Raw genomic sequence first — 22,023 nt, 5'->3', positions numbered from 1 at the left:
GATCAGTCCAGGTCTCACTGGGCACTTCTCATGCGAAGAGGAGCCCAGGTTTGATGGACAGCGAGGTCCTTTTCCACATAGACACTGCCTAGTATGAATACTTAACCACACGTGTCGTCTCTGGAAGTTTCTTTGGTAAAGCACAACAAAGCCTCTGTGAAACCTCTGAACATATCCACACCCACTTTGCAACAAGCACAAAGTTGAGGGGAGACGTAGCAGCAAAAGCCCCCCGAGGGCTGGGACCTGGGGCCGGCACGGCTGGGCCCTGCGGGGTCGGCCCCCTTCACACCGCCCGGAGAGCTAAGATGGTGCCTTGTCCTGCGCCAGGGCCGCAGGGCCTCTACCCCCGACCCCCCCAGCCCCTCCCAGACCCACATGAAGCACACCCAGGCATAGGGGTGTGCAGCGCGGGCCACGCCCACAGCTGCCCAGGCCAGCAGGCTGCCCCCAGTCCACAAACCACATCAGAGCCAGACGGACCGCGAGGTGACCCGCCCTTCCCAAACTGCAGAGAGGCGTGCCACGTGCGTCCCTGGTAACCTCGAGCCACGCTACTCATGGCTAGGATGAGCAGGAAGGGGATGACTGCAGGGCGAGCTGCGTACACCCACCGACATGTCACGGGGTCTCAGTGATCAGACGCCCCGGCTTTCCACCAGACACCGCCCACTGTCTCAGCCCCGGCAGGCCCTCCCTGGCGGCGGGGGCCCCACCGGGTCGGGGGCTGCGGAGGGGGACCCTGAGGCCCAGAGGCAGCCAACGGGCCAGGGCTTCTGTGCAAACCTGATGGGGGGCCTCAGTCCCCTCTGTTCATTTGGGGTAAAAAGCTAGCCCTGCCCTCCACGGGCCAGGCCCCCTCCCCCAGGGCCCCACAGGTCCACCCTGGGCCTGGACTCTGCAGCTCCCCTCCTCCTGCAGGACTGGAGCACGTGGACAGTGGTGGCCTGTCCCCTGCCTGCCACACAGCTCAGGGCTGGGCACCTGGGGAGCGCCCGACCAGTGTGCCCCGTAACCACTTCGGAGATGCGCAAGGAGCCGGCCGCTGCTCAGGCTCAGGGCCCTGCCTCGGAGTGAGCACATGTCCTCCTGACTAAGTGCCAGGAACCCCAGGGTCCCCAGCTTTCTGCCCTGTGACCTAGCAAGGCCTGAGCATGAGTGTCCGCCCCGGGGGCCACAGCCCTGAGTCCGTCACAGACACACAGCTCCCGCAGACACAGACTGTCCCCAGGGCCCAGAGAGGACCCCCCGGGAGGAGCCGTCCCTGACACTGTCCTGAGGCTCACTTGCCCCAAACTGCCCGTAAAGATGGAGGGAAGGCGGATCACCGTGGGATTAGCTGAGCGAGTGTGTTGGCTGCTCAGTCGTGTCCAACTCTTCACGGCCCCATGGACTGCAGTCCGCCAAGCTGCTCCATCCATGGGATTCTCCAGGCAAGAGTACTGGAGTGGGTTGCCATGTCCTCCTCCAGGGGATCTTCCTGACCCAGGGATGAGACCCAGGTCTCCTGCAGTACAGGCGGACTCTTTACTGCCTGAGCCGCCCGGGAGCTAAATGCATAGGTAGATGTGAATTATCTAGAATTAGCAGCGACAAGTGCTTGAAAATAGGTGCTTCAGGAAAGATGCAGGTCGCTGCGCTGCACTCTGTCCCCTAAGGGGTTTAGACTCTCCCCCAGAGCCTTGGCCTTATTGCCATCACTAATGTGCCAGGGCTGCCGTTTTAGAAGACAGGCCATGCAAGCGCGTCTCTACTGAGCTCCTCCACAGCCCACGCAGCGCGGGGTGGGGCCTCTCTCCTGTCCTGGGGATGCGGGGCTGGGGGCGGCGCTGCCGATAATCACGCAGCTCAGGGCCACACGGAAGGTGGCTCTACTCGGTGGCCAGCTCTGTCCTTCATGTCCTCCCCTGCCCCAGGGTGGGCACAAGCGCTGTGCACTCAGCGTACCCACTTTGCAGATGAGAAACTGAGGTCAGGAGAGCCTAAGGAAGCTTTGGAGCCCAGGGCTGCAAAGAAGGAGGGAGACACCCACTGAGCTGCAGAACCGCCAGCCACTTGCTCAGAGCCAGCTCTCCACCCCCCTGGGTTCCACTTCCACCAGGCCCAGGCCTCCTGGGGCAGGTGCCCGGGGTCTCTCCTTGCACAGGGCCCTGTTTGACTGGCGGCAGCGTGGCTGATTGCAGCGTCAGCTCCAGGATGGGGCGTGGAGGACAGGCCTGGGGGCGGCTGGCCCGGATCCGAACAGACGCTTCTTTCTGTGGAGCCTGCAGGCTCTCTAGTTGAGAGCCACGGCCCTTCTGAGCACACGACGGGGGACAACCATGCGCTCAAACTGGAGGGCAGAAGCCACGCTCACACAGTCACCAATAGTGCTGCCAGCCTACCCAGACCCCAGCCACGCGTGCAGACGTCTCTCTGACCGGGCAAGGCTCTGTGGGCCCCGCTGCCCACTGGGGTCCAGCTCTGGGATGGGGCCCCTCCGTCTTGCACCCAGGATGCGGGGCAAGTTCCCTGGCGCTGAGCGGAAGCACCCCCTTTATGTCCGGCTCCTGTTTGGGGCTGGTGACCCCACGTCCTCTCTGGGGTGCACTGCCTACAGGGGGCCTGCCTGTGTCCTTAGGATGGGGAGGCAGGGGCCCCCAGCCCTGCTCCCTGTACCCCACCACTCCGGCAGAGAAGCTGTTCCAAAGCTTCTCTGTCCGGAACTGACCAAAGTCCTTTGAATGAAGACAAATTCATGCTCGTGAAAAAGCAGCTGCCGCCCACCGCCACTCCATGAAGCCCGGCATCTCCCTCGAGGGCCAGGCTGCACCTGCCGCCGCCGAGAGCAGAGCCCCACCCTCCACAACCAGGAGGGCGGCCAGGCTGCCTGAGGGCACAGCTCTGGGGAGAGGCTCGCTTCGCTGGCTCCTGCCCACTTGAGCGCCCCAGTGCAAGACCCAGGGCTGCTCCGATCCTTCCTAGAAGCCACTGCCCGCTTACAGTCACCGCTGGACAGGGTCCAGGCGTCCCGGGCACCTCACTTGTGTCTAAACATCCTTCTTCTGGCTTGTGACAGAGCGGCCGACGCCACCCTGAGGACCCCCTGGTGGGCCCCCCAATCCCCTACCCCTGCAGTGGCCCCGCACCCACCTGTCTTTCTGAGGGGGAAGTCGTCTTTGGCGTCGTACATGCCCAGGACCGGGTGGTTGTAGGAGGCCGACGCCCCGCTCTGGGGCGGGGAGCTCTGGTCCAGTGAGCTGTGCTGCGTCTTCCTGGAGAGAAAGGGGGGGACAGGGGCTGAGTGACCCTCAGGGACCTGGGGCCCCGGCCGTGCAGGAAGAGCACCCCTGGGCGCCCGCGTGGGCGGTTCTCCCTTTGATGTGTGGGCCTGGTTCGGTGGCCAGCCTGCTGGGCAGCCTGGCTTCCTCCCGGGGCAGAACTGAAATGATGATACAAGGCCACCTGTGAACCTGCGGAGCCGGCCGCGTGCAGCCTTCCCTGGGCCCGAGGGGCTGAGGACGGCCGGCCTGCGGGGCTCCAGGCGTGGTCCAATCCCTGGGCTTTGCCTGGCCCCCTCACTCTTGGGGTCTCCTGGCCTGGCAGGCCTCAGGCTGAGGGGGGTGTTGCCCCTGGCCACTGAGGGGCCTGTCCCTAGGATGCAGGAGGGAGACAGCGGGCTCCAGGTGCAAGGAACGCAGCTGTTGTTGGTGGCGGCTGAGACCTGGCCGGGGCCTGTAGGGACAGTGCTGGCGGCCTCTGGGTCCTGGAGGGCAGAGGCCACATGGGGACTGTCCCCCTCCTGGGGACGGTCACCCCGGCCATCTCCCCTCCCCTGGGGAGGCAGGGATCGGCGGCACCCTGGGCCCAGGAGCTGACCCCAGGAAATTTGCTTCCTCTGTGAGTTGGCAGACACAGCCCCAAATGGAATGACAGGAGGGCGCTGCCAGAGGCGGCTCGAGGTGGGCTCAGGCCTCAGGAGGGGGTGTTGGCCGTGCTGGTGATGACTCTCCGCAAACGTGCTGCGTCTCGCTGGCAACACTGAAGGTGTAATGAATTCCAAGAGTCTGTACACGGTGTAATCTGCTTAATGACTTGAAACAAATTAGCCAACTTACTTATTTGGAATTTGTTAGACTATTTATTTGCATACACAGCACTCCACGTCCCCACGCACCTGGTGGTGTTTGAATTGAGAATGTGAGCACTTAAACGCTTACAGGTGGATGTTTAAATATTTGAGAGCGCAAATGGGTGTAAAGAACACGGTGGTCACAGAGCCGGATCCATGAATGCCTGCAGGCAGGCCACAGCGGGCGCTCAGATCCCTGGGACAGGCCTGCTGCCCGCCTGCAGCCCCACCGCCCCCAGGAAGCACGTCGGGGGCCAGGGCCGCGGGCTCAGGGCTGGACCAGCCACACTCATGCTGTCTGCGCCCTCACTGCGTCGGACTGCCAGGCCTCACTCGGGGGTCCAGTCTGGCACGACCCCACGGAAGGTCTGAGGGCGTCTCTCTACCCGACTTCTCCAGGCCACAGCCTCCAGGGAGCGTGGCCTCAGCGGCCCCAAACCGTGCCATCACTGCCGAGGTGTAAGCTGGGAGAGAGTTCACTTTCTCTTTCATGAGAAACATGGAAAGGCCTGTGTGTGTGCTACGTAATCTCAAAACATGGATAATTACGATTAATGAAGCCTCATAGGTAATAATAATAACTATTGTCATTAGATTCCGATGGTAGACTTTGCAATTAAGCCAGAAGTACATTCAGTATAAGGGCTAGCAGACTCTCCTCTGTCTTGATCTCTTGAGATGCCGTCAGTATTGAAACCCTCCCTCCCGTCTAGCCCTGACGTGGAGGAGCACAGGCGGGGCTGGCCCCCGAGCCGCTGCTCCGCGCCGTCTGAGAGGGCACTCGGGCCCGGGGCAGTGGCCGGGCTGACCCAGCGGAGCCGGACCCCCGCTGGTGGCCGCGAGGATGGAACCAGACTTCTCAGCAGCCAGGCTTCCCCAGGCCTCCAAACACCATGCAGAACGGGGGAAAACCAGCTCATCGCTAGAGGCCGAGGCCTCCCAGGGAGCAGTGGCCACCGGCCCTCCTGTGGGACCTGGCCCTCGCCACAGTGGGCGACGGCTGGGGGTGCGAGCGAGGGCAAGGCCTGTCCTTGTCTGCGGGGGCATGCGAACGCACACCCACCCTCACACGCAACCACCGCACAGGCACACACTCACACTCACACAGACACACACACACCACACACTATACACACAGATACACCTCCTACACACACCACACACACACAGACACACACACCACACACACACCACACAGACACACACACCACACACACACACCACACAGACACACACAGACACACACACCACACACACTATACACACAGATACACCTCCTACACACACCACACACACACAGACACACACACCACACACACACCACACACACCACAGATACACACACAGACACATACACACACAGACACACACACACCACACACACACAGACACACACCACAGACACACACAGACACACACACAGACACACTATACACACAGATACACCTCCCACATATACCACACACACAGACACACCACACACCACACAGACACACACACCACACACACTATACACACAGATATACCTCCTACACACACCACACACACACAGATACACACACCACACACACACCACACAGACACACATACAGACATACACATCACACACACTATACACACAGATACACCTCCTACACATACCACACACACAAAGACACACACACCACACAGAGACACACACCACACACACACCACACAGACACACACACACACACCACACACACAGACACACACACACTATACACACAGATACACTTCCCACATATACCACACACACAGATACACACACCACACAGACACACACACTACACACACATACACACCACACACACACTATACACACAGATACACCTCATACATATTCCACACACACACAGACACACACAGACCACACACATACACACAGACACACACACACTATACAGATACACCTCATACACATACCACACACACACACCACACACACAGACACAAACACACAGACACACACACACAGACACACATACCACACACACACGATACACAGATACACCTCCTACACATACCACACACACAGACACGCACACACACTATACCCACACACCACACACACACAAACGCACATACCACACACAGACACACACAGACACACACACACTACATAGACACACCACACAGACCACACACGTATACCACACACTCACATAGACACAAACACACAGACAGACCACGCACACACACCACATAGACACACACACTATACACATAGATACACCTCATACACATACCACACACACACACACACACACTACACACACAGATACACCTCATACACATACCACACACACCCCTTGTACCCCGGGGGCAGAACGTGAGGCGCTGCTCTTCTAACTCAGCTCCAACCAGAATCACTGTCCAGGTGTTCGACCTGCCCTCCCAGCTGGGAGGAAGCGCCTGGAGTAGCTCTGCTGTGATCCTGGCTGACGGAAGGGGCACCGTGTCTTAAAGACCATCGGTCCTCAGTGAAGAAGATGGAAGACAAACACGCCTGCTTTTTCTTTCTAAACATTGCTCTGACCATGATATGGAACAAAGCCGAACACAAACTCAGCCATTTACCAAGTAATTTAGTAAATTTAGCCATTTAACTAAATTCTACCAACAACTGGCCTTTCCCATGACCTCAGGTTTATGCAGGTGAATAACATTTGTAATCGCTCACACCAGCACTGTCCAACAGAAGTAATACAGGCTGCGTGTGCAATTTAAAATTCTCTTGGCCACGTGAGCAGGAACAAAAAGAAAGCAGTGGAATCACGTTCAGTGTTCTTAATCCAATACACCCCAGATCCTATCAGTGCGACTAAAAAGTACTAAGGAGACGGTCCCCATGTCCCTCACATCCGGCGTGTCTGACGTCCACAGCTTGTGTCCATCTGAACAGTCCATTCCGAGGCCCCGGAGCCCACGAGGCTGGCGGCTACCGTGGCAGGCAGCACGGTCTCCTCCGGCGCGCCTGAAACTGGGGGTCACGACCCAGGTCCACCGCAGAGCCATGCCAGTGAAGCACAGAGAACAGCCGCCTCCAGGGGGAGGCCCTCTGCCCCCGCCCAGGCCTCTGCCACTCGGCTTCCTGTCCCTGCAGACTGGCTGCGCCGACTCTAGGGCCACATACACGCGAATGGCATCTGAAGGCACAGACTCTGCGTCTTCTCCAAAGCCTGATGTTTCTGGGCATGGGCAGGCCGCCCCAGGCCTTGCTGAGCAGATGCAAAAGCAGGTGCCCGTGTTGCCATCACCTGCTGGCGGACACTCAGCTACTCCCATGCTTTGGAGACAGTCAGCAGAATTGCTGTGACCATCAGAACACAAGTCACTGCCCGGACGGAAGGCCTCACCTGCTCTTAGGGACACACCTAGGAGAATGGGTCACGGGTCACGGAGTGGGCATATAGGCGAGAATACTGGAGTGGGTTGCCATTCCCTCCTCCATGGGAGTCTTCCAGACCCAGGGACAGAACCTGTATCTCCTGCATTTCCTGGCAGGTGGACTCTGTACGGCTGAGCCACCTGGAAAGCTGGCACTGCGTCTGCTCAGTTCCAGCCGTTCCTGTGTGTGAGGGGGCGTCCCGCTGTGCACTGCATTTCCGGGGTGACTAATGATCTTCGTGAAATTACTGACCATTTGCATCTTATTTTGTGAGGTAATCAGTTCAGTCACTCGGTCGTGTCCAGCTCTTTGCGACACCATGGACTGCAGCACGCCAGGCTTCCCTGTCCATCGCCAACTCCTGGAGCTTGCTCAAACTCATTGTGAGGTATTGGCTCATGTCTTTTGCCTATATTTTTTCAGTAGGGTGCTTGTCTTTTTGTTATTGAGTTGTGAAGTGAAGTGTTACTTGCTCAGTCGTGTCTGACTCTTTGTGCTCCCAAGGACTGTAGCCTGCCGTGCTCCTCTGTCCATGGAATTTTCCAGGCAAGAATACTGGAATGGGTTGCCATTCCCTTCAGGGGATCTTCCCAACCCAGGGATCGAACCTGGGTCTCCTGCATTGCAGGCAGATTCTCTACCATCTGAGCCGCCAGGGAAGCTCTTTGAGTTGTAGCACTTCCTTATGTATTTTGGATCAAGGGCTCGGCTGCTCACATTCATTGTGAATATTTTGTTTCTGTCTGTGCCTTGCCTTTTTATTTTCTTAAAGGTGCCTTTCAAAGGATGAAAGTATTAAGTTTTGATTAAGTTTACATTTTTGGTTTATAGTTGATGATTTTGGTGTTCAAAGATCTCCTTGCTTACCTCTTCACCAACGTCATGAAAACTTTCTTCTACATTTTCTTCTGGAAGTCTTAACAATGCAGCTTTTATGTTCAGGTCCATGACACCTGAGCTGACCACACGGGTGGAGTGAAGCTGGAGTCCAGGTGAGGTTTTTCTCTATAGAGATGGGTTTCCCCACCTTGCCATCATGCAGCAAGTGAACATGACCCACGATTTGGTTTGGCTTGTGTGACAAATCAAGAAGCCCCCCACGTCCAAGGCAGGCAGGCCCACTCCCTCTGACGCCACCGAGGTGAGGCCTTCCCCCACTGCAGCAGGAAAGAGGGATTGCCCCACCAAGCCCTGGACCGGGGCAAGCAAGCCTCCTCCGAATCTGGGCCACCCTGCCCGCCAGGGAGCCATATCCAACCCTTTGCGACCCTGCCCCCAGGCCCAGCCTGCGTGCCCCCGCCTCCCCCTTCCAGTTCCCAGGCGCTGCTTGCTGACCCCCCTCCCCAGCAGCCCCCAGCACTGAGGTGATGCAAGCTCCCAGCCCATGGACTCTGTCCTCCTCTTCACATGCAAGTACATCATCATGGCATCTATTCCTGGAGACTGGACGCCCCACCTCTCCACTCACGGGGGTCCTGACACCCCAATCTTCCCTTTGCATCCCTGTGGCCATCATCCACTGACTCTGGCATGGTCAACCATGACCCTCCTCCCACCACAACCTCCTCTGGGCCCACCGCCTTCTTAGTACTGCTCCTGAAGACCCCTGCTGCTCTCAGAACAGGGCCTCTGCTGAAAAGCTTCCTGGCCTGCAGATCACATCACCCCTCCCAAGGGAGGGTCCAGGAGCACTGCCCACCTTTACCCGACAGGCTACTCCCTGGGGTCCTGGACCCCCCCAACCCCACCCAGCTTCTCCTCCTGCCCTGCCCAACCTACCACAGTGCAGGGTATTTGCCTGGTAGCCCCCTCTACAAAGGAGGACAACAGAGCCTTCCCAGCACAAAACCCAGGGGGTGGTCACTAGCGGGGAGATGACGGATCAGTGCCGCCACGTAGTGGGGGCCCCAGGAGCACGGCCCCAGGACTGCCCCCGGGCCCCAGTGTCCAGCGCTTGGGGCACGTGGGCGCCATGGGCGGCTCTTCGAGGCAGCCGCTGCCGTCGCGGCTGTGGGCGGGTGGTGGCGCTGCTGAGCCCGCAGCCGGCGGGTGTGGGTGCAGCCGGAGCGGTTGTGTGTTGTGGGGGCTGCCGACACTCAGAGCGGAGCTGGCTTCAGAACCAAACGTCCTTTAGGCCAAATCTACTGAAACAAACGCGTTCATTTCTATGTGATCTGGCAGCATGTTAGCAAGACTGCTGTCCATCTCGGGGCTCCAGGAAGAGCTATGCTTTCCCTCCATGAATGAATGATAATCCCGTTTTATCTAAAAAAGCTGCCGATGAGGCTTCTTCCAGGACAGAATCACCCTTGAAAGGAGAAGCAAACGATATCAAAGCAGAAAAAACCCGTGGGGCACCCTGGACTATGGTCTGAAGCCACAGAACTTCGTCACTGCACTTCCAGCTTGGCCTGGGTCGGTGGCCAGCCCCTCAGAGCCACACGTGGGCCCAGAGGAAAGACCCAACACAAGCAATCCCGCCACCAAGTTCAAGTCCTCTTTGCCAGGCTCGTCGGCCTCTGAGCACTAACAGGCAGTTTGTGGTCTCTGTCAGTTACGCAGGCTCTGGGAGGGTTCTTAGTATAAAAACAATAAAAAGACCACAGGTGCTTTTGACTTGACCAGTAATCAATAACATGTTGGGCAGAAATTCAGTAGGTGCATATGGACGGTTTAGACCAGAGTTCCGGTTTCACAGGTGCCTTTTGTGGCCAAAAATTGCATGAGAAGCCAAGAATATGGTCAGACACCGCCCCACGAGTTGCCCTTTAATGTTTGCTTAAAGAGCAGCCCTCTCTGCATCTGGACAACAGCCATGTGCCCTGACCACTGGACCACTCGGGTCTGACCACGTCTGCTGCTGGCTCAGGGAGCATCTAATTCCACGCCCTCCCAGGGGGAGAACCGAGCGCCCCTCTGGTCTCCCATGGGCCCCGTGTGCCCGGGGCCCTCCACGTACCCGTACCAGTAGCGAGGGTCGCTGGACATGCAGTGGTTCAGGTTCCGATGAGCCAGGGCCTTCTTCTTATTGAGGACAAACTCCTGCAGCTTCATCTTCACTTCCGTGCTGGCCACGGCGCCTGGCGCGGGAGAGAGCGGGGGCGAGTGACTGCGGGCTCCAGCCCAGGGCCCCCTGCATTGCATGCCGGAAAAGGCAGGACAGTGATGGGCAGGGGTGGTCCCCACTCAGGATGCCACCGACACCAGAGAGCATCTCATGGGAAAGAGGGGGATCGGGGTTGAAGGGAGAGAGCTTCTTCCCAGGAACATTTCACACAACTGCATTTCATTTAAAGTGCAGACGGAATCAGCACAAAGACTGAGCGCTACCTAACATAAATCCCCTGCGGAAGGAAGTTCTAATGGTCTTCCATAAGAGGAGGGCCTGAGTTAGGAGTGCAGCTGTGTGGTTTCTTTCTCATGGCAGCAAAGCGAGGCCGAGCCTCAGAAGAGGTTTTGTGCCAACTGAAGAACCGTGTCTAGACAGGGACGAGAGTGATGACAGCGATGTGGCCCTGGCCAGGCGTGCCAGAGGGACAGTCCTGCTCTTTCTAGCCTACAGCTACCTCCTGAGGTAAGGCGTGTTTCACCAAGTGGGACTAAAGCTGAAATCTTGTGTTTTGTGCTTTTCTGGTGGTGGTGGCGGTTGTTCACAGCCCTGTTAAAGAAAACCAGCAAATCGGAGAAAAGACACTAATAAAGGCCAAAGCCACCGCCCTGTCTCAGGGGCCGCTGGCATCTGATCTGTGCTCCTCAGAGCTGCAGTGAGGCACCAGGGCACATGGGATCTGTCCATCAGAGACACAGTGTCGTCCCTGTTGTCCCAGTATCCAAACAGCATTTGCAATGGTGGGAAAAGGCCTCACGAGGTGAGCAAAGCCCACTTCAGAAAACCCGTTCCGGATTGGGAGACGGTTTCAGACATTCCCTTTCGTTGTTTTTGTTAGAAACGATGTTGGCCAACATTTACGAGTGAATATCACCCACCCACCGCCTTCCCCAGTGGCTCAGACAGTAAAGACTGCCTGCAGGGCTAGGATAGACGCGGGTTCAATCCCTGGGTCAGGAAGATCCCCTGGAGAAGGAAGGGGCAACCCACTCCAGTCTTCTTTATGGAGAATCCCATGGACAGAGGCTGTCAGGCTACAGTTCACGGGTCACAAAGAGTCGGACGTGACTGAGCAACTAACACTTATCATCCCCCACATGTAGGATTATTCCCACAGAAGGGATGAGCAAAGCAGCTGTGAACAACAAAACAACATTATAACCCTTGAAGAATCTAAGCTGTTTTCCAAAATGTCTCTATACAATGACCACCACATGCCACCCACTGGCCACAGACTGGGAGCCAACGTTTCCCTATCAGTACTTGAGAGTACCAACTAACCCGTGTTTCTGTCTATAATAGTACTCAAGAGTACCACCTGACTCTTACTCTCTATCAGCACTCAGGAGTACTACCTCACCTTGTGCCTCTTTCAGGAGCTGGGAGTACCCCCTGACCTTGCATATCCATCAGTACTCAGAGTACCATGTGACCCTTGTCTCGATCAGTACTTGGGAGTACCACCTGACCGTGTGTCTCCATCAGTACTCCCGGGTACCACCTAATCTTTGCTTCTATCTATATCAGTACTGAGGAGTACCCCCTGACCTTGAGTATCCATCAGTACTCAGAGTACACGTGACCCTTGTCTCGATCAGTACTTGGGAGTACCACCTGACCTTGCATCTGTACAGTACTCAGGGAGTACCATTTGACCCTTTTCTACCAGTACTTGGGGGTCTCACCTAACTCTGAGTCTCATTCAGTACTCAAGAGTGCCACCTGACCTTGAGTATCCATCAATACTAGGCAGTACCAACTGATCCTTATCTATCAATACTCAGGAATACCACTTGGCCTTGTTGATTAGTACTCATGTGTACCACTCGACCCCATGTCTCTATAAGAGTGCTGAAGAGTACCACCTGATCCTTGTGTGTCAGGATTCTGAAGTACCACTCAATCTTGTCTACTAGCACTTATGAGTACTGCCTGACCCAGCATCTCTAAAACAGTATTTGAGAGTACCCTGACCCTTTATAACAGTACTCAGGAGTGCCACTTGCTGCAAATGAGAAGACCGAGTCTCACTGCCAGGCCCTTGATGGCCACCAGGATGCCCTGGTGTTTCTCTCTAGTGATGCTCTTCAGTGATGCTCTCGGCTCGGTTTTCTCAGAGGCTTCCCGCGGTGTGTGTAGTGGTGGTGCTGCGGGTCTGTGTGAACAGTTAACATTTGTGTCCTTTAGCGTGACTTTTTTTTTTTTTTTGCAGTAATACACTTATTGTCAGCCATCACACGTTAAGGCATGTTTAAACCTCATCACTAATGCTGTTCAGTTCAGTTCAGTTGCTCAGTTCAGTGTCCGACTCTGTGCGACCCCATGGACCGCAGCACGCAAGGCCTCCCTGTGTGTCACCAACTCCTGGAGTTCACTCAAACTCATGTCCATTGAGTCAGTGATGCCATCCAACCATCTCATCCTCTGTCGTCCCCTTCTCCTCCCGCCTTCAATCTTTCTCAGCATCAGGGTCTTTACCAAGGAGTCAGTTCTTCACTTCAGGTGGCCAAAGCATCAGAGCTTCAGCTTCAGCATCAGTCCTTCCCATGAATATTCAGGATTTGTTTCCTTTAGGATTGACTGGTTGAATCTCCTTGCAGTCCAAGGGACTCTCAAGAGTCTTCCCCAACACCACAGTTCAAAAGCAGCAATTCTTCAGCAGTCAGCCTTCTTTATGGTCCAACTTTCACATCCATACATGACCACTGGAAAAACCATAGCTTTAACTAGATGGACCTTTGTCGGCAAAGTAATGTCTCTGCTTTTTAGTATGCTTTCTAGGTTGCTCATAGCTTTCCTCCCAAGGAGCAAGCGTCTTTTAATTTCATGGCTGCAGGCACCATCTGCAGTGATTTTGGAGTGATTAATGCTGTAAGTAGGTGTTAACATCATCACGTGGTCCAGGGGGACTCAGGATGGGCAGTCCCGGCGAAGTCATTCTGATGTCCAGTCTCATCAGACCCCTGGCTCCCAGCTCCACACTCTGCGGTTCACACGAGGTTGGCCTCGGTCTCTTGTTTCTCTTTAAAGTGTGGCTTATATTCTGATGCTGTGAGGTGGCAGCAAATGCCTGTCTGCCCTCAGTGCCTGGCACAGAGCTCCCGAGACCCTGTCACTTCTGAGTGACGGGAGCATGAGGAGTGCCCTGAGCTTTAATGGGGTGACTCTGGGGGGCCTTCTGGTGGGGGGAGGGCCACCAGCAAGACAAGCCTCAGGAGAAGCTCGCAGTTCTCAGCTCCACCTGAATCCTCCAGAGAGGAGAGGGGCTCGATGGAGGTGGAGCTGGTAACTGATCACGCTCACGTGAGGAAGCCTCCGAAAACCCCAACTGTAGGGGTTCGGAGGGTGTCCAGGTTGGTGAGCACATCCACACCAGGAGGGGAGGCCCAACTCCACATACCAGGGGCTTCTGCACTCGGAGCTTTTCCACAGCACCTGTGTACCTGTTCCTGGGCGGCTCATCTTTTTGAAGCACTCGGCTTCGTTATTCTCTCGTTGGCCGTGCTGGGTCCTGGGCGCTGCCCGTGGGCTGCGTCTAGCTGCGGCAAGCGGGGGCTGCTCTCCAGTCGTGCTGCGGGGCTTCACACTGCGGCGGCTTCACTTGCGGCCAAGCGCAGGCTCGGTGGTCGTGGCCCACGGGCTCAGCGGCTCTGGGGCATGTGCACTCTTTCCAGACCTGTGTCCCCTGCACTGGCAGGGCAGATTCCTATCCACTGGACCAGCAGGGGAGTCCCTCATTTTGTTTGACTCATCCCTTAGACTGTGAGATCTGATGCTTCCTCTGGGGAGATAGTATCAGAACTGAGCTAAATTGCAGGCCGCCCCACCCAGTGCTGCAGGAATTGCCTCTTGTGGGGAAATCCTCCACGTGCCTGGTGACCAGCAGTGTCAGGAGTGAAGTCCTCTGCGGGACCGGAGTGTACGCAAGACCAAAGGAAAAGCGTGAGACCAAAGAGCTGCGCTTTCCCAACACTGGAAAGAAAAGGCTTGATTTTTCCTAACTCAAATGTTCCAGAGCTTGTTTTTATGGAGTCTATTCTAGTTTTCTCATTGTGATTTTTTTTTTTTTTTCCGATTTCCTGGAAGTTTTGAAATTGATCTTTGCACTGGTTCGGGAAAATAATCAGTTTCATTGTATCCTTGTTTTTCTTGTGTTGAGTTTTCATAAATAGGTTCACGTTAAAGGCAGCACTCCACTGAGGCCATTTCACGACAGATTTCAGGGTGCCGTGGATGAGGGTCAGGCAGAACGAACCCCCTGCGCACAGAACGGTCCACGCTGCAGCAGGACCTGAACGAGACCCACCAGGAAGGCACAAGGAAAGTGCCAGACACTGAGTGCACGGCGAACAGTCCACTGGGGTTTCGGGGCTTTTGCCTCAGGCCTTCTTGGTGTCCCAGGAGACAACCCACCATCGCTGGAGCAGCGAGGCTCGCCCAGGCTCCATGTGTGAAGGGCAAGTGGGTGAGCCAGCTGCCTGGCAGAGCAGCCCAGACCGCGTTACAGACCCAGCGAGACCAGCACGAAAGGCCAGGGAATGGTGATGTGACCCGGTGGTGGGAAGTGACCGGAGGTGTAAGATCACACCTCCGCTTTCGAGCAAGGCTCCCTGGGCTCCCTCCAAATGCAGCCAGGGCTGGGCTCGGACCGTTCGGAACACTTTCAGCCTGTCTGTGTCTGTCTGGTCTGAAAAATCCCACGCACAGAAATGCCGAAATCTGCATATCAGGTGCCCAACACGCAGCCCCCTGGCATTCCGGATGGCCTCTTAGCCCCAGGTGGACACTCGACAGAATGCAAATGGTAGACCACAGCAGGACACAAGGTCCTGCAGGACACCCCCACCGGGGCGGGGCCAGGAGAAACGGGGGCCCAGGGAGGGGCTTGGTGCCTGGCTGCAGCGCTGGGCTGGGGCGAAGTCCACTGGGAGGACAGGCAGCAGGACGACCAGAGGGCCTGTCCAAGGAGCTGACCCTCAGGTCCGTCCAAAGGGCCCGAAGGAGTAAACCAAGCAGATGAGAAGCAGGGTCCTCGGGGCACAGGACCCCACTCCCTGGGTGTCAGCTGGCCCAACTTGCCCAGGGAGCCCTGTGAACACGGACGCACTTGCCCCTGCAGAGTGCACAGCACGGGCCACTCTGGGGAAGTGCTGGCCTCCCCGCTTAGCCACAACCCAGGCTCACACCATGGGCTCCTGAGCTCTGAGGAGCAACAAGAACAGATGTCCGGTGCCAGCAGAGAGGACACACCCATGATAAACACAGTGCCAGGCTGGGCAGCAGGGCCCAGACGCGGGCAGAGGCGCCTGTGCCGTCCAGGGAGACGGCCACCCTGGGGGCACTGAGGGACCTCGGAGGCGCCCACCAGGCCGGGGCACAGATGGTATTCCTGCTCCCTGAGCCGCCTGCGGGGTCCTCACAGCAGGAGGTACATCTGACGGGCCCTGGGCCGCCGCAGACACACGAGGCCCTTGTCCAGCTCCAGGGTGGGCGCGGGCACCCTGCTGGGCTCTCATGGAGACAGAGGGAAACAAATGCAAGTCCCCAAACCCTGACTTCCTCCCCCATAAAAAAGACCTGGCAGTTTCCCTGACAGTAGAGAACTCAGAGCAGACGATGCTGGCTCTGCTCCTCGTCCTCTAGCTACACACGCCCTCGCCTCTCAAAAGACTTCTCCACCTTAAGTGAAGGCTCCAGCAGTGACAAAACACCTTCAGCAAATGAGTCCACATGTTTTGAATTTTTTTACTTAAATTTATTTCTGCTGACGATCACTCATTCATCTGACAGCCTTACAGGGAATATACTATGTGCCAGCAGTGAACTAGCTGGCGGGGACAGAGGTAAGCAAGACACAGGCAGCCTTCTGCCCCGGGGGGTGTCGGGGTAGTCAGAGGACAAGCTTTCAAGGAAACCCAGGCAGGGAAGGGGCTCTGGGTGGGGCCCACCTGCTGGGGGCAGAGGCCAGGGGCTCAATGGTCCCTGAAGCAGGTGCCACCAGACATGTCTCCCAGGTTAGCGCCTGGGGAAGGAGTGATCACCCTACAAACGGGACAAAGAATGACTCTCGCGGGCTGGTGTCCCATCTTCTAGCTCCATCTTTTTTTTTTCCCTTTTACACTTTTTTCATATTTTTAAAATTTTATTTATTTGGTCTTAGTTGTGGCATGTGGGATCTAGTTTCCTGACCTGGGATTGAACCCAGGCCCTCTGCATTGGGCATGGGGAGTCTTAGCCACTGGACCTAGCCACTAGGGAAGTCCCTATCTCCACCCTTTTGAGTCATTTTTAGGCAAAGCTAACAACTTCTCCAAGTGAGGGCGCCTTCCCCCCGCCCCCCAGGCTGTGGTTGTAACGACCAGAGAAAAATATGCACTTGTGTTAGTTCCAAACTGTCCAGAGGACAAAGACAGGTCTTCTGTTGAGCTTTTTGTTTTTAAATGAATTTAAAGACAGTGTACCTTAGAGTCTTAAACATGGTTCTATTAAATAAAACAGATGAAAGAGCATGTGTTCATGCTGACTAAGATGAAAACTGCCATCAACTCTAAGAAGTCACTGTTTTACCAAATCAACAGCATTAACTGGCATCAACCAGGAAAGCTGCAGAATAATCTAACAGCACCGTGGATGTTAAAGGTAACAAACCTTCCAATGAAACATTCAAAAAGAAATCCATCTTTTAAAGAACCCCAAGAAACGACACAACAGAAGCTCTGCACTACAGTTTCAAACGCTTACAAACTGGAGATGCTAACGCCAGGGCCTCCGTGAGCCACACAAACAAGAATCTCCTTCATAGGTGAGGCCCGAGCAGCGCCCAACATGCGGCCTGCCAAGCCGGCCTTCTCTCAAGACCACACTCGGAGAGCTGCAGGGCCGATGCAAGCATGCCAAGTACCCACTGTACACAGTCCCTTATTAATAATAAACCCGACCACCCAAACCCACGAGCTGAATCGCTGGGGCTGCTGCTGCGATGAGCCTGGAGGGGAGCAAAGAACATTCCTACAGCCTGTCAAGGGGCTGCCCGGCAGGCAGAAGAAATTGTTTTTGACTTTGAACAGATTGAAGCTGTTTTCAGAAGTCAAATCTTTTCATATTTTGTGAGGCCTGAGATGTTATTTTTATTGGAAGTTTCTGGCAGACCGGGAGGAAGCACTGTAGACCAAGCTGCCTTTGAGCGACCTGGTGAGTCCCTGGGCTTGCTGGTGAGCCGGGCGCACAGACTTGCTGACCCTCACCACCTAGCCCTCGTTCCTCAAAGAACAACCTACCATCACTGCAAAGAAGAGCCCCTGTAGGATCACAGCGAGGAGCTGGCAGGAGCAGGAAAGGGGGCAGGGCAGGAAAGGGGGCGGGGCAGGAGCAGAGGGCGGGGCAGGAGAGGGGGTGGGGCAGGAGAGGGGGTGGGGCAGGAGAGGGGGTGGGGCAGGAACAGAGGGCGGGGCAGGGAGCAGAGGGTGGTGCGGGAGAGGGGTGGGACGAGAGTAGAGGGTGGGATGGGAGGAGAGGGTGGTGTGGGAGTAGAGGCTGGGATGGGAGTAGAGGGCGGTGCTGGAGCAAAGGGCGGGGCAGGAGAGGGGTAGGGCAGGTTATGGAGCAAGGAGTGGGCTGGGCTGGAGTGGAGGGGCGGGGCAGGAGCAGAGGGCGGGTCAGCAGTAGAGGGCGGGGTGGGAGAGGGGGCGGGGCAGGAGCAGAGGGTGGTGTGGGAGTAGAGGGCGGGGCAGGAGAGGGGGCGGGGCGGGAGACGGGCGGGGCAGGGAGCAGAGGGTGGTGCTGGAGCAAAGGGCGGGGCAGGAGAGGGGTAGGGCAGGTTATGGGGCGGGGAGCGGGCTGGGCGGGAGCAGAGGGGGCGGGGCAGAAGAGGGGGCGGGGCCAGAGCAGGTGCCCTCGGGGACCACATGGGCAACTCAGCGGGCTCTGGGTGCCACATGCCTACTGTCCCACAGCAAAGCGCCTCACAGGGCACCTGTGGGACCACATGCTGTTGTCTGTGGGGCGGGGTCTATGGAAGGCAGCCCCCACGCGGTGCACACAGTGGGAGGCCACGGAGCCTCCAGGATCCTCAGGCCCCTAACTCAGAGCGAGGGCAACCACCCCAACCCCGGTTCGCAGTCTCCACTGCACCTTACAGTCATCCCGGGAGTATTAGCAATGAAAGCTGGCGCCCATCCTCCGCCCCAGGTAAGTCCGTCATGACAGCCTGTGTGCTGGTGGTTCGTGACATCAGCGCTGCAGGCTCAGGTGTGATCAGCGCCCAGCCATACCCTCAGCACGGGTGGTGGTGAGTGGCCTGTGGTGTAGACCAGCTTCCGGGGGTGGTTGAGCCTGTTGGTGTGGACCAGCCTGGCAGGTGGCAGATGGGGGTCATGGGAAGCAGAGGGCAGGGAAGTGGGGACCACGTGTGATGGGTGCATCTGGCACAGCCGCCCACAGCAGGGCCACGATCTGAATTCACAGAACAAGGTGCAGGTGGCCGGCCACGCCTGCAAACCCACTTCTCCCGCCAACCTTCCACCCTCATGTATGAAGTCTTGGCTGCGGGCTCCCAGTGAGTCTGTTTGTCGTCACCCGCCTCATCGCTGAGCTGTAATGAGCTATCCCACTCGGATTTACCGATTCCTTTCAAATACTGGCACACAAGCTAGACTTCATGTGGGAAACAAACTCTGCTGACCTGCTTTTTACACTGAAATTCTATTGGACAGTGAAAGTGCAAATATGCTTAAAATACATTTATTATTTCAAGAGTGAATGCTGTAGTAACTGACTGGAAAAGCTGTTAATTTTGTGTATAAAAACAATGACTAAGAACGTGCAAATAAACAGACATAAATTGAATATGAAGAGACTACATTAGTTATATCCTTTGAGGAAAAATAATATGCTTTATGAAAGAAATTATTTACAAAAATGTACAAAATAATATAGGCATAATAATACAGATTAGATTCCATTTTAATTTAGAAAAGACCAGTGTAATTTAGGCTGCATTAGAGCTGAGACTTCTGTGGTTTCAAAGGCACCACCAGGAGAGGGACAGGGCAGGTGAAGGAAGACCCTCGCAACACCCATGACCGACCAGAGAACGGGCAAGAGACTGGAACAAGGACCCCACTGGACGGGACATCCCCATGAGCAGGAGCCCAGGAGAAGACGCTGAGTCCCGCTATGACCAGAGGAAGCAGATGAAGCCAAGGGGCTGCTGCTCGGAGCTGAGATTTAAAGTCACGGCAGGGATGCAGAGCTATAGGACTTCTGTGATGTCACTGATGGGGGTGATGAGCGGTCCAGCCCCTCTGGAGACTGGCCTCACCTGTGGAAGCTGACCTGCTCCACAAGACGTGGCCAAAAGCGTATGGAGCAGCAGCGTTTGTAAGAGCCCAGGGACAGCCCAAACATCCACCGACTCTCGAGTGGATGGACACAGCTGCGGGGACCTCAGCAGGAAGTGAAGCCCTCCTGCTACACAAGGACATGGCAGACACCACACGCATAGTGTGGGGTGAAAGGAGAAAAATACAAAAGCCTACGTGTTAGTGAGTCCACTGACATCAGCTTCAAAAGCGGTGCTGTGTGTCGGAGCTGCAGGGCCGAGGGGCGGGGCGGCTTCTCCTGAACTGGTCACAGGTGCTGTGCTGGGGGTGGCTGCTCAGTGAGGTGTACTTGTGGGTAATTCCCTGCACACGGAAGTCTGTGCACTATTCTTTATGTACAACACACACCAGTAAGAAGACTTTTAAAACAATTTCAAATAACAGACTTTACAAGAATCTTCAAGACATGTTATGCTGTATCTGTGTGTATATAAACTATGTATATAAACTTTAAAGCTTGTTAAAATGACTGGTATAGATGGCTAACCACTTTCAGTGTGTGCCCGTGTGCAGAGTCGCTGAGTCATGTCTGACTCTTTGCAGCCCTTTGGACTATAGCCCGTCGGGCTCCTTTGTCCACACTGGAGTGGGTTGCCATGCCCTCCTCTAGGGGATTTTCCCCACCCAGGAATCAAACCAACGTCACCTGCGTCTCCTCCAGGTGGATTCTGTACCCGCTGAGCCACTGGGGGAACCCAACCACTTTCAGCAGGTGAGGATAAAGGAGCTTCGAGGTTTTTGGAGGTTAGTATGTATTGGTAAAGTGTGTAAAGACTTGTTTTACTCGTGAGAATGAGACGAGTAAAGCACCATCTGGTCAGGACATCGAATCCTGACATGGGTAGAAGTGCACGGCCTGACATACTTGCAGGATTAACAGGGCACCCACACGTGCACCTGAGCTCTGAGGTCTTGGGAGAAAGGACCAGAGCCTGGGAAAGTCTACCTAATTTCCAGAGACAAGCACATGGAAGAGTCTCCTGTCTACGATCAATTGGGCGACTCTTGCAAGAAAACGGACTCTGCTGGTCTTCAGACAAGCACAGCTAGGATGAAAAGCAAACACTGGGGCCAAAGGGCAAAAATGTGCAACCCAGGAGTCATCACGCCTCCCCTAGGTGACAGGCCATCCTACCGTCTGCCGCTCAGAAACGCTCTCAGACAAAGCAACTTTGAAAAAGTTGAGGCTGAACTCATAGGTGAAGCTCACTATGATGCTTTCCGGGTCTCAGTCACGTCTAAGTCCACCAAGAGCCTGCAAACTTTCCTGTAAATGCTTAAGCCAAACCAAAAGTGGGGCCAGACGCCCTCTGCAGTCCCTGCGTAAAGACAGAGCCAGGGACCAGCCCTAAAGCTGGGGTGACCAGAAACACACGGGCGAGGTGGCTCCTGACGCGGCTTGGCTCTGGGGCCTGGGTCCCAGGCGATCGCGGGTGAGGGGCAGGTGAGGGGAGGGTGCCCGCCGCCGCCCGCCGCCGCCCGCCCGCCGCCCGCCCGCCGCCGCCCGCCGCCGCCCGCCGCCGCCGCCCGGCGCGCACTCACTCTCTTTGCCCTTCTCCTTGTTCTTCAGCTGCTGCAGCTTCTGCTCCCGGTGCTGCTTCTCCAGCTCCTGCTCCTGCCGATGCCGCTCCAGCTTCCGCTGGTGCTCGAGCAGCTCCTGCTGGTGCTTCATGGCCAGCAGCTCCTGCTGTTGCTGTGGGTGGGAAGCAGCAGACACAGACGGTCAGAACCTCGCCCCAGAAGGGACAGTGAGGCAGACACGCACGAGAAGAGCGGCGGGGGGCCAGGGTCCCCTCTCTGCCGGTGTGGCCCCCGGGCTTCGCTCCCCCCTGCAGGGCCCACATCGCCAAGGAGGAAGCAGGGCTGCTCGGGGACGTCTCCTACACGTTTCATGCTGAAGGCTGTAAATGAAAATAAAAACGACTGACCTCCTGGAAGAAAATACACATGACGATTTACGCAATCTAGGAAGTCGGGAGTCATGTACGGATGTGAGAGTTGGACCACAAGGAAG

At 56.2% G+C, this 22,023-nt stretch overlaps 1 protein-coding gene across 3 annotated transcripts in view; it reads right to left on the bottom strand.

Annotated features, from left to right (window-relative positions):
* Nucleotides 1-22,023, bottom strand: part of HDAC4 (histone deacetylase 4) — a 293,330-nt gene that overhangs the window by 74,883 nt on the left and 196,424 nt on the right. For 2 of the 3 annotated variants that reach the window (XM_018040130.1, XM_018040141.1), the window contains exons 5-7: nucleotides 21,552-21,702; nucleotides 10,480-10,600; nucleotides 3,133-3,254 (exon numbers count right to left, since the gene is read on the bottom strand). In XM_018040130.1, the coding sequence (XP_017895619.1) occupies nucleotides 3,133-3,254; nucleotides 10,480-10,600; nucleotides 21,552-21,702 (394 nt within the window). The remainder of the gene's footprint in view (nucleotides 1-3,132; nucleotides 3,255-10,479; nucleotides 10,601-21,551; nucleotides 21,703-22,023) is intronic. The other variant, XM_018040136.1, reaches the window with a different exon arrangement.

The sequence above is a fragment of the Capra hircus genome, chromosome 3, assembly GCF_001704415.2.
Source record: "Capra hircus breed San Clemente chromosome 3, ASM170441v1, whole genome shotgun sequence".
Taxonomy (NCBI): Eukaryota; Metazoa; Chordata; class Mammalia; order Artiodactyla; family Bovidae; genus Capra; species Capra hircus.
The sequence above is the reverse complement of the archived record's forward strand: the minus strand, read 5'-3'. Positions and strand labels throughout refer to the sequence as shown.